At 35.1% G+C, this 13,006-nt stretch overlaps 1 protein-coding gene across 4 annotated transcripts in view; it reads right to left on the bottom strand.

The window, feature by feature from the left end:
* Positions 1-309: 309 nt before the first annotated feature.
* The window catches only part of LOC131435536 (uncharacterized), a 37,820-nt gene continuing 25,123 nt past the window's right edge, over positions 310-13,006 (bottom strand). Inside the window, exons 3-7 of one of the 4 annotated variants that reach the window (XM_058603537.1) lie at positions 11,513-11,590; positions 2,327-2,392; positions 1,731-1,868; positions 1,352-1,448; positions 310-1,295 (exon numbers count right to left, since the gene is read on the bottom strand). In XM_058603537.1, coding sequence (XP_058459520.1) covers positions 1,142-1,295; positions 1,352-1,448; positions 1,731-1,868; positions 2,327-2,392; positions 11,513-11,590 — 533 coding nt within the window. In that variant the 3' untranslated portion in view covers positions 310-1,141. The remainder of the gene's footprint in view (positions 1,296-1,351; positions 1,449-1,730; positions 1,869-2,326; positions 2,393-11,512; positions 11,591-13,006) is intronic. The other 3 variants (XM_058603539.1, XM_058603540.1, XM_058603541.1) reach the window with 3 other exon arrangements.

Raw genomic sequence — 13,006 nt, 5'->3', positions numbered from 1 at the left:
AGCCACTGATTCGAGATTTTGTTTTTTGTCTCTTTTGCTACCTATGTGTTAGCATGTGTTTTTTTCATATACAGGATAGATCAATTGTCAAAACAATTTCCCCAGTTAGAAGCTAGCTAGCTACTAGCTAGCTAGGGCTCGATTCCTGTCTCAGCGGTAACATTTGCGCGGTTTTCGTTAAATGTCATTTTTCCAATCGGGCTTTCCCGTTATATACTGATCAAATTTAAAACTAGCTTAATAACACTTTACGTCTTAACAAGACTAATACAAATCGTGTTTAAATTCACTAATTATGAACAAAATGTGTTTTCGGGACTATTATTTATTTATTTCGCATAACATAGATAACATAACAAATGGTAAAGAACAGCTCGTTAAACTGAGAAGTATTAGAATTGTGTCATTATGAAAATGTCTTGTTGATCCATTCGACCTTTCTTTGTTCTGTTGCTTTTTTTTAAATTGTGAATACAAGCCAATTATGCAATGTAGCATTACGTCAAACGGTTTTGATTGATAATTGCTGTCTCTAAAATAGTTTTTAACATATGTACAGTTTGCTTTTATTTGTCTTTCTCGATACTTAAAGACTAGTTATTAATGTTATTAATCATATTTACAGTCTGAAATAAGTTAATGCAGTATCAAACTGAAAATGGGTAACTTTCGACCAATGGTAAGCAAATGAAATATGAAGCGGTTTTACGCCTGTAGGAGAGCCAAGTTTGACAAAAACTAACTTTAGTGGGCTCTTTCCTGGCTCAAATAAAACAAATCAACTAAAACAATAGATTGAAATATTCACACATTATATGTAGTAAGCTGTTGGAAGCTCAGAGCACCAAACTACATTTTTTATCACTGTTAGTTCGACCAAAATATATTAATAACAATTATTTGAGAAAAAAAGTATTTCTGAATAGCTTGCAGATCATTTTTGAATCTCTTTTTAACTTTGCGCTATTGAGCGACTGGTCGACTTTGGCCTATCACACTACATTCAAATAGTTCATTAATATGAAAGAAGGAACACATTAGAGGACAGAAATGTACAATTTCAATTTAACTATCAGCCAGAACTACTAGACCTTGCTGACACTTTTTTCTGTAGTCGAACGACGGTGCTTGTCACTGCAACCTATCGACCAATGTTGATCGGTTCATCGGCCATTCCCAGTTCTTCGGTAGCTGCCTTGTTGCCCTTCTTCTTCTTCGAGTACCACATGAAAGCCAAACCGGCGTACAAATTGGACAGGAACACAAACCAAGCCAGATAGAAACCGTATCCATAGCTGAAAGGGTGAGTGAATGGTAGAAATATATTTTTCGAGTAGATTTTTCGGCATACCTAAATTTGGCTCCTTTCGGGAAGGTGTACGAAATGTTCTCCTTTTCGTATTCAACCGATGCGATCAGAACTTGGATGACCACTATGCTTGTGGCGGCTGTGGAGACAAAAGCAAAGCTCGTTCAATGAATCGATCTAAATTTTATACAGGTATCAAATTGTCTTTATATAAAGGCTCATTAAGCAACAGCCAGAGTGAATGCGATTTGCGATGCGATGCGATTCGATACGATGCATGCAACTGTGTTGAGTTAATTTAGGTACAGAGTTCGAAAGCGCGTGCTACCGCGTCGAAAAACCGCATTCACTCTGACAGCAACCTTAGTACATTCCAAAGGCATTCCCGTTCGTCGATTAGTGTGAAGTAAGAAGTACTTACCCGAAATGAAATGGATGCCACCTGCTAATCGTTTGAACATGTAGCGAGGATTCATGAAGGTATATACGGAGAAGACGAATCCCATCGCCATGATGAAGATCGTGATGATGGCGAACGATGCTTCCGTGCGGCTGTAGTCTGTGCGATGTTTTCGACGTCCGAGTGAAAACGGGCAGAGGCAATGGAAACGCAACAAAAGAGCATTAGTGATTCTATGCTATTACCAGTGTGTCGGCATTCGAAAGGTGAGAACAGATTCGAGTTGTAAGTTTTAGACGTTTTCCCCATCCCACCCCGTCATATTTTCGGTTAAAGGGTTTTTGCATATGGAATGCAAGCCGATGCGCTTCGAGTGTGAGCAATGCCAGACGTAAAATTTTTAATTGTCTAGACTAACTGAAGGAGTATATTTTTGGAATAGTTCAGATTCAGGAGTGGTGATTGACAGTAATATGTTTCTAGCTAAAAAGAATATGTTTTGCAATGTCATAGATTTTCAGAAATTCCAAGTGTTAGGTACGAATGCGAAATATAATGAGTTGAAGAAGGATTAGTGCAATTGATACTTCGCTGTTTTTCGTTCGCAGTGACTCAACATGGTAAAAACCGGAAAGCGTGCCAAGCGTAGCCCTTCAGCGGCGTTATCCACTGGGTCTTACATGCTGAGTAAAGCAAAATAAAGAATATTGATTATTGTACTAATAAATAGAAAAAAGCATTAAATATGTGTTGAAATGTGATCTGTTCATTTCATTGCTTACAATATTTAAAACGCAGATGTGCTTGATGATGTTTCACGTTAAAAATGTTATTAACATACCGATCTTGGAAATAATTATATATTAGGGTAATTAAAGCCATAGCCGTATATTTAGTCAAGCCACCACGTTGAAATTAGTTGATCTACATTCAACGGCAATACGCAATACAATAAAAAACAGTTGATTCACAATACAATATAATTGAAGTCAAACATTAGAAAAAGTGCAAATGACAGTTTCTCTTTGTTTGCTTTCTCTTTTGATTATTACGGTCCAATCGGCAATCCTTCACATAGAATAATGACTAAAACCATCAACTTTCGATCTGCACTGTAGAATTTCTGGAAATTACTGGAATATGACGTAATAATTGAAAGAGAAAGTAAACAAAGAAAAACTGTCATTTGTATTTGGGACCTTTTCTAATGTTCGTCGTAAATTTATTGTTTCTGATGACCAAAATTTGTTTTTCAATGCATACATTACAATACATTTTTTGTGAATTTAAACTACACGTCATGTTTTTGTGGTATTCCCAACTATATAACAACTGTACACTTTATTGTTTCCCGGAAAAAATAGTTAATTGTTACGATAATTAAAAACCAATACATTTAATTGTAAAAAATTTGAGCACATTTCACTGTATTTATCATCATCACTACAAAATCAATGTGAAAACCCTTTTGTAGTGAATACGACTTACTTTACTATGAGGTGCTTTTTTTAAAATTTACCCTCTGTGAGAGTGATAAGTTTTTGATCGTGAATATCTCTTGTTGTATCTAACGAATCAACATAATTTTTGCTACATGCCATCGGAAATATGATCACAATTTTATGATAAAATTTTCAGTTGTGTGACATAATCTCAAATAATTCAAAATTAAACTTTTCTGAAATGTTTGGTATAAAGAGGATAATTCATAAGGCGCGTTTGCCTTTCTCGAACAGTGTTTAATATCGTAGTGAGTTCCACACTTTGGTCCTTCTGAAAGGCAGGAATTAATCCTTTAGCATATCGATAGTTTCTTTCAATAAATTATGCAAATCCGAAATGAAATGATCAACATTAAAATTCTGTATGCGGCTATTTTTATTGCCGTTAGGACCGCCCATTAGTGAAAAAGCTACAAACGAAATCACGTAAAAATGGCTCTGAAAGTTTTCTAAAGAACTATTAGGATTTCTTGTTCGCAAATCGAAGGTAAATATTCTCAGTTTAGTGCAAATCTAGAACTGTTTGATTTGATTCGTGCACTTTTCGCTGTGTGAAATTCACAGTAATCGAGATCAAGTGAAGCCTTCTTTGTTTTTGCGAAAAATGTGAAAAAGGAGAATGCTTGTATAATTCTTACAATTGATCAACTAATTGATATTCGGAAGTGTTAAGGAAAATGTCAGTTGTTTTCGTATTCACGACATCCAGTTATGTCTCTAACATTACACACCCCCCTTTTTTAATTCACCTAGTGGTGTAATGATGCCTTTCTCATATTATATTAATATCACCACAGGATTTTGTGAAGAATATTTTTTTTCAATCTCGAATAAGATAAGCAACTTTCTTTGGGTGTGAACTAACATAACCTTTTCAAATTGTAAATAGTTATGTCAAGTTAATAAGAATCTTTGTTTATTTTGCATCGTCGCACTAAATGATTAAACACTCTTTACTCTATAGTCCTGGAACCGGAAATCGGACTCGGATGAAATTAAACAGCAACCTATGAGACTATAGAAACTTTTATTTGATCCTGTTTGTGGAAATCGATCAAATCACGCTTTTTTTATAACGGCCAATAAGCAACCTGTCAACTTCCACTTACGAAAGAAATTGCAAGCGAGCTATGAAAGATAGAATATTAAATTTAAGACCAGACGAAAGACTTACTCTCAGCAGTGCCGAGTCATTCGAAATTACTCTTCAAAGTGATTGTTGATGGATGGCTTATTGGCCGTTATCAAAAAAAAAAACGCGTGAAATCATCTCTGAGAAAATTGAGTGAGTCTCGTTTTAGAGTTTTTGACCACTATTTTCGGTACTTCTGGAACCGGGACCTTGGAACCAGTATAGCCAAAGTCGGTTCGTTTAGTAAGTAACTAATATAGCCTACGAATTAAATCAGTTTTAAGCCAAATCTAGAAGAATTTTACCCTTCGTCGCTCTAAATGACGGTTTGAAACTCATTAGCAACCCATGGAACTACAAGATTTTGTATTTTATGAGTGACTTTTTTTGACACATACACTGAGAAAGGCAATAAGTGTACTTTTATAGAAAAGCATCGTTTTCATGATTTTGTAATAACACTAACAAGTGGGTACAAATTGAATAAAAGGATTAGAAATTTATATATTTTTCACTTGAAAAATATAAATTTTAATGTGGCAACTCATCACGCTATACGAAATTGAACAAAGCACGCTGCGAACGGAGCAAAGCCGCACATACCGTCGCGTACTAGTTTTGCATTGTCATTTTAAATATGAATGTTTTGACACTCATCGCCCTGTAACTTCGGAAGCGTAAGTCGGATCAGGATGAAATTGCACAGTATATTTAAAGACAATAAGATCTTTAATTTGAATTGTGATTCGTGAAAATCTTTTCAAGCGTGCTGAGAAATCGAAGTGAGTTCCATTTTTGGAGATTTTCTTCACTATTATCGGTGCTTTCAGAAGCGAAAACCGAGGCTAGTAGTCCCAAAGTAGTTTTATATATTCACTAACTAACAAGATCTTATAATTAGTTGAATTTAGTAGTAAGTTCTATTAAAATGTGCACCCCGTTTCGCCGCATCGATTGTAACAAAATGCTCATGAAATTGTAAATTTTTACTAATTGCACTGTAATACCGGAACCGGAAGTCGGATCTAGAATTTTAAAACCTTTTATTAGCTTCTTAATTTTTGGAAATCGTGGAAATTTACGAGAAAATTGGTTGCGCATTTTTCATAAATTTGCACATATTTCCTTGTAATTCCGGAACCGAAAATCGGATCCAAATGAAACTCAGGAACCTCAAGTCCTTTCATTTGAATCTGAGTTTGTGAAAATCGGTTCAGCCATCTCTGAGAAAATTGAGTGATATCATTTGTCACATACACACAGACATTTTGTGATCTCGACGAACTGAGTCGAATGGTATATGAAACTCGGCCCTCCGGGCCTCTATTGTAAAGTCGGTTTTCACAGCGATTTTCGCAGAGGCAACACACCGCGTAACTTCGGAAATCTACGTAAAAAAACTGCGTAACATTAAAAATCAGCGTAAAAAACCGCAAAACTAATTTTTTGTTCAAAGCTAAATGCCTTAGAAACGCATGAAACGTCCAAATCTGGTGTAATCTCAAAACAAAACTCGGGACTTAGAAAAATTTTGAGATTTCCTACATCGATTTTTTTTATGCCGAATGGCTTAGAAATGCATGTAACGTCAAGATCTGGTGCAACCTAAAAAATAATTTGTTTGAATATAATCGAAAAGTGTCAGTTTACATAAAAAATATTTCGGAATAACACCAGATCTCAATGTTTCATGCATTTCTATGACAAAACAAGAAAAACCGATAACTTTGAAAAACTCGCGTAAAAAAATCGCATACTTTACAAATCCGCGTAAAAAAGACCTTAGTATACTACGATATTTGCATCTCATCTTTTGAGTCAATCTATTGAACATTTATAGCAGATCTCACTCTATCCTGTGTTTTTATTGTTTTAGTAGAAAGACACTTAGCAATTTATTTCGCTATTTTCCTGATTTCATCAAATAAAACTATCATATCGATAGTCCCACAACAAAAGGGCAGTTTCTCTTTGTTTACTTTATCTTTCACGATTTACTGCATTGATTTCATATTTGACGCCTTACCAGCGCTGCCAAATATCCCGATTTATCGGCATTTTACCGATTGTTGGACTCTCAAAATACCGATATTTCAATTTTTATACAGATAAATACCGTTATTAAGTTTTTCTGTTTTCTCATTGTTTGTTTTTTGTACAGATACATTTTCTGCCAAATACAGATTTTTGAAATAAAAAACAGTAGGCAGCTCTGCGCCTTACTCTTCGCAAAACTTTCAAATTAAAACCACAAGACGGCAGGTTGCCGTAAAACTTTTAATTTTTTCAGAGAACTACTTTTTCAATAATAATACAGAGTTGCACGAAGAAACCTGACATATTTTGTTCTTCGGTTACACTGGAACCAAACAAGGGAGGGAGAAAGCGAACATGGCATCGGAAAATGGAAGAATAAAGTTTTATTTTCGACTAGTAGTTTTCCATCACGGAGCACTGGAGTGTCGCTCACCGCGTTTTTATTTATAACTCGTTTTGCCTTTCTCATATAGAAAGGTTATGCAATCACTGTGAAAACCGACTTTTGAACCGAATATATTTTGGATCCGACTTCCGGTTCGGGAGTTATGGGGTAAAATGTGCAAAAATTGTGAAAATAAGTGCACTAACTTTTCTCAGAGATGGCTGAACCGATTTTCACAAACTTAGATTTAAATGAAAGGTCTTGAGGTCCCATAAAAAATTCCTGAATATTATTTGGATCCGACTTCCGGTTCGGGAGTTATGGGGTAAAATGTGCAAAAAGAAATATGTGATCTAACTTTCCTCATAGATGGCGCGACCGATTTTCACAAACTTAGGTTCAAATGAAAGGTCCTGTGGTCCCATATGTAATTCCTGAATTTCATGCGGGTCTGACTTCCGGATCCGGAAATATATGGTAAAGTGGGTGAAAAATTGTATACCATCACTGAAAATGGGGAAAAACCTTAAAAAATTTCTAAATCGACCTCAAATCTTTTCCAATTGATAGTTTTTATCAGTAGACGGTCAAACAAACCGATTTCGGTTATTCTTTTAAGAATCGAAGAAAATTGTTTTGAAGAATACCACAGTATTATATATGATAGTATGATTGATATGAGAAAGACATCATTACACCATTAGGTGGATTAAAACAGGTTTTTAAAGAATCAGTCGAACGTAACAATTATTCGTGAGTTGAAATAACCTTTTTAAATTAATGGAGAGGTTTCTCCTAAACCTCTAACGGATTCATCTTGGCATAATAACGACCAGTCAATTGTCACCCGTTTAGGTCCGAAACACCAGAAAGTATTTTTTAAATGTGTTACATAAATACACTTTTTACGCGGTGTATTACGCGCCTTTTCTCTACGCAGATTTCCGAAGTTACGCGGTTTTGCCTTTCTCATATAGAAAGGTTGTGCAATCACTGTGAAAATTGACTTTTGAACCGAGGCTCGCAGGGCCGAGTGTCATATACCATTCGACTCAGCTCGTCGAGTACGAAAAATGTATGTGTGTATGTGTGTATGTAACGTTTTTTTGCACTAACTTTTCTCCGATATGGCTATACAGATTTTCACAAACTTAGATTCAAATGAAAAGTCTTGTGGTCCCATACAAAATTCCTGAAAATTATTTGGATCCGACTTCCGGTTCCGAAATTATGGGGAAAAATGCGCAAAAAATTGTGAAAATAAGTGCAATAATACAATTAGTGGTTTTTGGAGATGGCTGAACCGATTTTTACAAGCATAGATTAAAATAAAAGCTCTTTAGGTGCCATACTAAACTCCTGAATTGAATTTAGATCTTATTTCCTGTTCCGGAGTTATGGGGTAAAATGTGCAAAGAAATGAAAATATGTGTTCTAACTTTTCTCATAGATGGCGCCACCGATTTTCACAAACTTCGGTTCAAATAGAAGGTCCTGTGATCCCATACGTAATTCCTGAATTTCATCCGGATCCGGTAATATAAAGTAAATTGTGTTAAAAATTTTATACCATCACTGAAAAGGGCGAAAAACCGTAAAAAAAATTTCTATCTCGACCTCAAATCTTCTCCAATTGATAGTTTTTATCAGTAGACCGATTTCAGTTATTCTTTCAAGAATCGAAGAAAATTATTTTGAAGAATACCACAGTACTATATATGATAGTATGATTGATATGAGAAAGGCATCATTGAACCACTAGATGGAATAAGACAGGTTTTTACATGAATTTTCAAAGCTATCCGTTTTACTTGTTTTGTCATAGAAATGCATGAAACGTTGAAATCTGGGGCAATCCAGAAGTTTTTAAGTAAACTCTCTGATAAATTTTTCGATTTTTTTCAATAAAAAAATCTTAGATTACACCCGATCTCGACGTTTCACACATTTCTAAGACATTTGTCTTCAAAAAAATTTTTTCGATTTAAGAAATCTCTAAACAAGTTTTCTAATTCCCAAATTCGATTTTTTCCAAACATTTTTTTTAGATTAAACTAGATCTGGACGTTTCATGCCTTTCCAAGACATTTGACATAAAAAATTGCTTTAGTTTTGCGGTTTCTTTACGCAAATATCCGAAGTTTATTTTTACGCCGATTTCCGAAGTTACGTGGTTTTCATGCGGATTCTCAAAGCTATCCGGTTTACTGGTTTTGTCATATAAATGCAAGAAACGTCGAGATCTGGTGCCATCCCGAAATTTTTTGAAGTCTGACAATTTTGGATTTTTTTCCAAAAGAAAAATATCTTTTATTACACCAGATTTCAACAAAAAAAATCTTCGATCTTGCGGTTTTTTTTCTATGCGGATCTCCGAAGCTACGCAGTTTCAAATTCTCTAAATCCCAAAGTCGATTTTTTCCGAACATATTTTTTTTTAGATTACACCAGATCTGGACGTTTCAGGCCTTTCTAAGACATTTAGCATGAAAAAATGTTTTTAGTTGCGCGTTTTTTACGCGGATTTCCGAATTTACGCGGTCTTTTAGTGTAGTATAAGTTTCGTATGTCCTTAGTGGCCTAAATTAAGCTTCTAGGTGGCAATGTACTACTCTACTCAACTCTACTCAAAGTAATTATGAGTCGGAGGCGAATCATGAAAAAACACGAGCCGAGCAACTGCGCAAAATCGACCAAAAGAGATATATAGAGAAGGCCATTTTTCTTCACTACAATACACCATTGCATAAATCGACAGTGCTGGGATCTCGTCAAAAGAAAATGTTTGACTATGCTACTTACTAACCACATCTGGCCCCAACCGACTACAACGTTGGGCCACATACCGACTACCGTTGGGCCATTTTACTATAATGTGAAATGTGCTATACTGTACCACTTTCAAATATTGGTTGCTTTTTATTTGCTCTAACCTCTCCTATTCCTTTATTAAAATGCTTTATATATTGAAAAGTTTAATGATCTGTAGTAATAATTTTTGTTCCCCCCCCATATTTCATCGAACTTGCCGCCCCTGGTTAGAGTAGAAGTTTTTCTGGACCCCAACGTTTCTGTTCGATTTTTTTTAAAATTTTTTTAATTTTTGGTGGTTGTTCAAAGTGAAAACTACGATTTTTCACGAAAAGAAAAACGTTGGAGTCTGGTTTTATATATGTAGAAAGTGTGTGCAAAATTTGAAAAAAATTGGTGCAGCAGTTTTTGAATGACGATGGACACGGACTTTCAAAACCTGCTTTCGAGAAAAACGCGTGTAAAGTTTTTTGTCTATAAAATCAATGGAAACAATTAATTACTCCAGGGAGCCCGTAGGGTCTAACATTTTCAAAAAATCATATTTTTTCTTTTATAATTTATTATAATGAAACATTTAAAGAATGTTTTGTCAAGTTTTAAAGTTAATCAAAGTAGAAATCTTGGGCCTGTACGCCGAGCTCTTGCTTCTTCGTAGAATGAGCTAGCCATAGATAAAGGTCCATAACTTCCAGAGTTTCGTTAAAATAGGCTTGAAAATTTCACAGAAAATTCTTCAAATGTTTTACTATAAGAAAATATAAAGAAAATAGTAAATGATTTTTCAAAAGTGTTAGACCCTACAAACCACCCCCCCCCCCCCTTGAAGGTAATCAATTCTTCTTACAAAGAGTCCACAAATTGCCAGAAAGGTTGAAAAATGTGTAGAAATCGATGAGGAATATTTCGAATGATATAACTATAGCGGTTTCCTAACAATTGATGTGTTTTATCGTAAACGCCGGACCTCGTAAAAAATTCATCGAATCAGCTGTGAACAATTTGAATTTAAAAATTAGTAAACAAATGAATAATCTTCAATTGATACTTAAATCTTATCAATTTTGTATTAGCAATCATATTATTGCTCTACGTATCTTGTAGAAGCCTTACTTTAAAAACTCTGGTGTAGTGCCAAATGGGTTCTGTATGTGCTTCTGCATTAATAATGAGTCTTCTCTAATATATCGAGACTAACAGGTTACAATACATAAAATTTAAGAGAAACTGATTCTTTTTTCTCATGTACACTCGACTCTTGCTAATCACTGGTCGTAATTCAACTACGAACACTCTAGCATGATTTGAGAAGAGGCTAAGAGATTCTCAAATTACGTGAATAATAAACGTAAAAGCCGCGCTCAGTACGAGTACCCCTCAATAGCAGTTAAAAATAATAGGTCTGCTAAGAATAGATTTTGTTTATATTTACCCCGTTATCCCATGCCCGATATTCATACACTCAAAGGTTGCATCAGTCTCTTCATGAGCGAACATGAGACCGACAGATTGTAAGATGTGCTACGTGTTGGAAGAATTAGAAGAATAGAGGACACATGTTAAGTCGAGTTTGACCAACGAAAAAACTAACAATTCGGCTCAAGTTACCACAACAGCGATAAAATTGTTAAACAACGAGTTGGTAGTAAAATATGTACAGTTGTTAAGTGTTTTATGTCCATACCTTTCGATTCGAATTCGGGAACGTAGAAAGGATCTCCTCTCGCTACACGAATGGATTTTGATGGGGCGTGGGAGAATGTTTTATGTTTTGCCATTCGGGATGGGGGTCAGTACAGAAATGCGTTTGTATTATATAAAACAAAATTTTAACCTTGTTTTCATGTTGGCATGTATCGGTTTTAGCGACTTGAACTCAATACGTGCATTTATTCACGGCAAAGCTCAATTACTTGCGATAGGTGATTTCTCTTACCTAGTATTTCGTCGTCTATTGAAGGATCCTGCCGAATGATTTCGTCTGTGGGAAAGAGATCGTGAAATTTACATTTTTCTGAAAAAGAATTAAAATTACACACATTAATAGTTATATCTTTGACTGACGGAAGCTTAAAATTGTTTCGGAACTTATTTAGAAATCATTATGAATTTCAATATTTAATATGTTTGACTAGACGTAAAGCATCCCACTGTACCGCGTACACTCATTCATTCGTGCTCTAAAATGTCATGTGAAGCGAAGAAATAAGTGCGGACTCAGTGAAACGAACGTAATATGGTTTGGAATGGCGGAAAGAAATAACATCAATTAAGAACACTTGTTGTTGGCCCATGCAAAGGTATCTACCGTTTTGCTTCTACTTTCTATCAAAAGTACTCCAAATGTTTTCTTTAAAAAACGCGTGGGTTTTCACCATGGTGTGTACAGTTTTGGTGGTTGATAAATTTCACTGAGATTTGATGAGTTATATCGTTGGTAGAAATTAGCGAAAAGGCAGTCTTGGTATTTTTTTTGGAATTTGGCCTTTCTATTTCAACAGAATTCGCAGCCGATTCTTAGCGTACATTGCATGGCTGGTACTACGATCGTACTGACACTAAAAAATCCTTCCAGATCGGGGCTTGTAAGATCAACGCCGTATGCATTGAACCGCCAACCCAAACTGAACTCAACATTGTTTTCTACCTGAGTGTTCAATTAAATTCGAAGCTGTCAGCTTTTAACCACTTTCATGTCACCCAATGCATTTCTTATTAGCAATACGTTTGTACCAACTACTTGCAATTATTACTATTAATACTAACTGTAGTGTGGGATTTGGTATTCGGATTTTTATCCTTTTAATTTAAGTCGACAATCCTGTTTTACTAAGAAGATTTATTTCGCGTTCATTCAGTCTCCTTGCTCTTTTGACGTGAATACATCTTACTTTGTTATGGGGCGCTATTTTAAAGTTCACTCTGTACAAGAAAGGGCAGAACTTGATCGTGATTGTTACAACGCCATCTGGAAGACTCATGCAATATTCAATTAACCGACTACTGCCGATCGCCAGTTGAAAGCTGGATTTTCGAAAATCCGAGACGACATAATCTAATGATACTATTCTAGTTTTAAGTTAGTCGTTAATTAAGATTAGAAAATACCCTTGGCATCTTAGAGCTTAAGCAGTGTGCCTAAAAATATATTATATTATAGAATTAAAAAAAATTATTTTACGTTTCGCCTTCGACTCATCAGTGCATTAGCAGATTATGCTGGACTGCTAATGTTACCTCGCGAATCAACTTAAACCGCTAAGTAAGTATTTTTGCAGATTTCCAATTTTTTTTGTTGTTTTTAACATAGCAACACCATTCCTTCTCCATACCATCGAAAGTGTTCAGCAGTTTATGACAAAGTTTTCAGTAGTATGATATAACTACAAATAACTCAAAATTGAATTTTTCTAAAATGTTTGGTATGAAC

The sequence above is a fragment of the Malaya genurostris genome, chromosome 3 (genome assembly GCF_030247185.1).
Source record: "Malaya genurostris strain Urasoe2022 chromosome 3, Malgen_1.1, whole genome shotgun sequence".
Lineage (NCBI taxonomy): Eukaryota > Metazoa > Arthropoda > Insecta > Diptera > Culicidae > Malaya > Malaya genurostris.
This window is presented reverse-complemented; position numbering and strand designations above follow the sequence as displayed.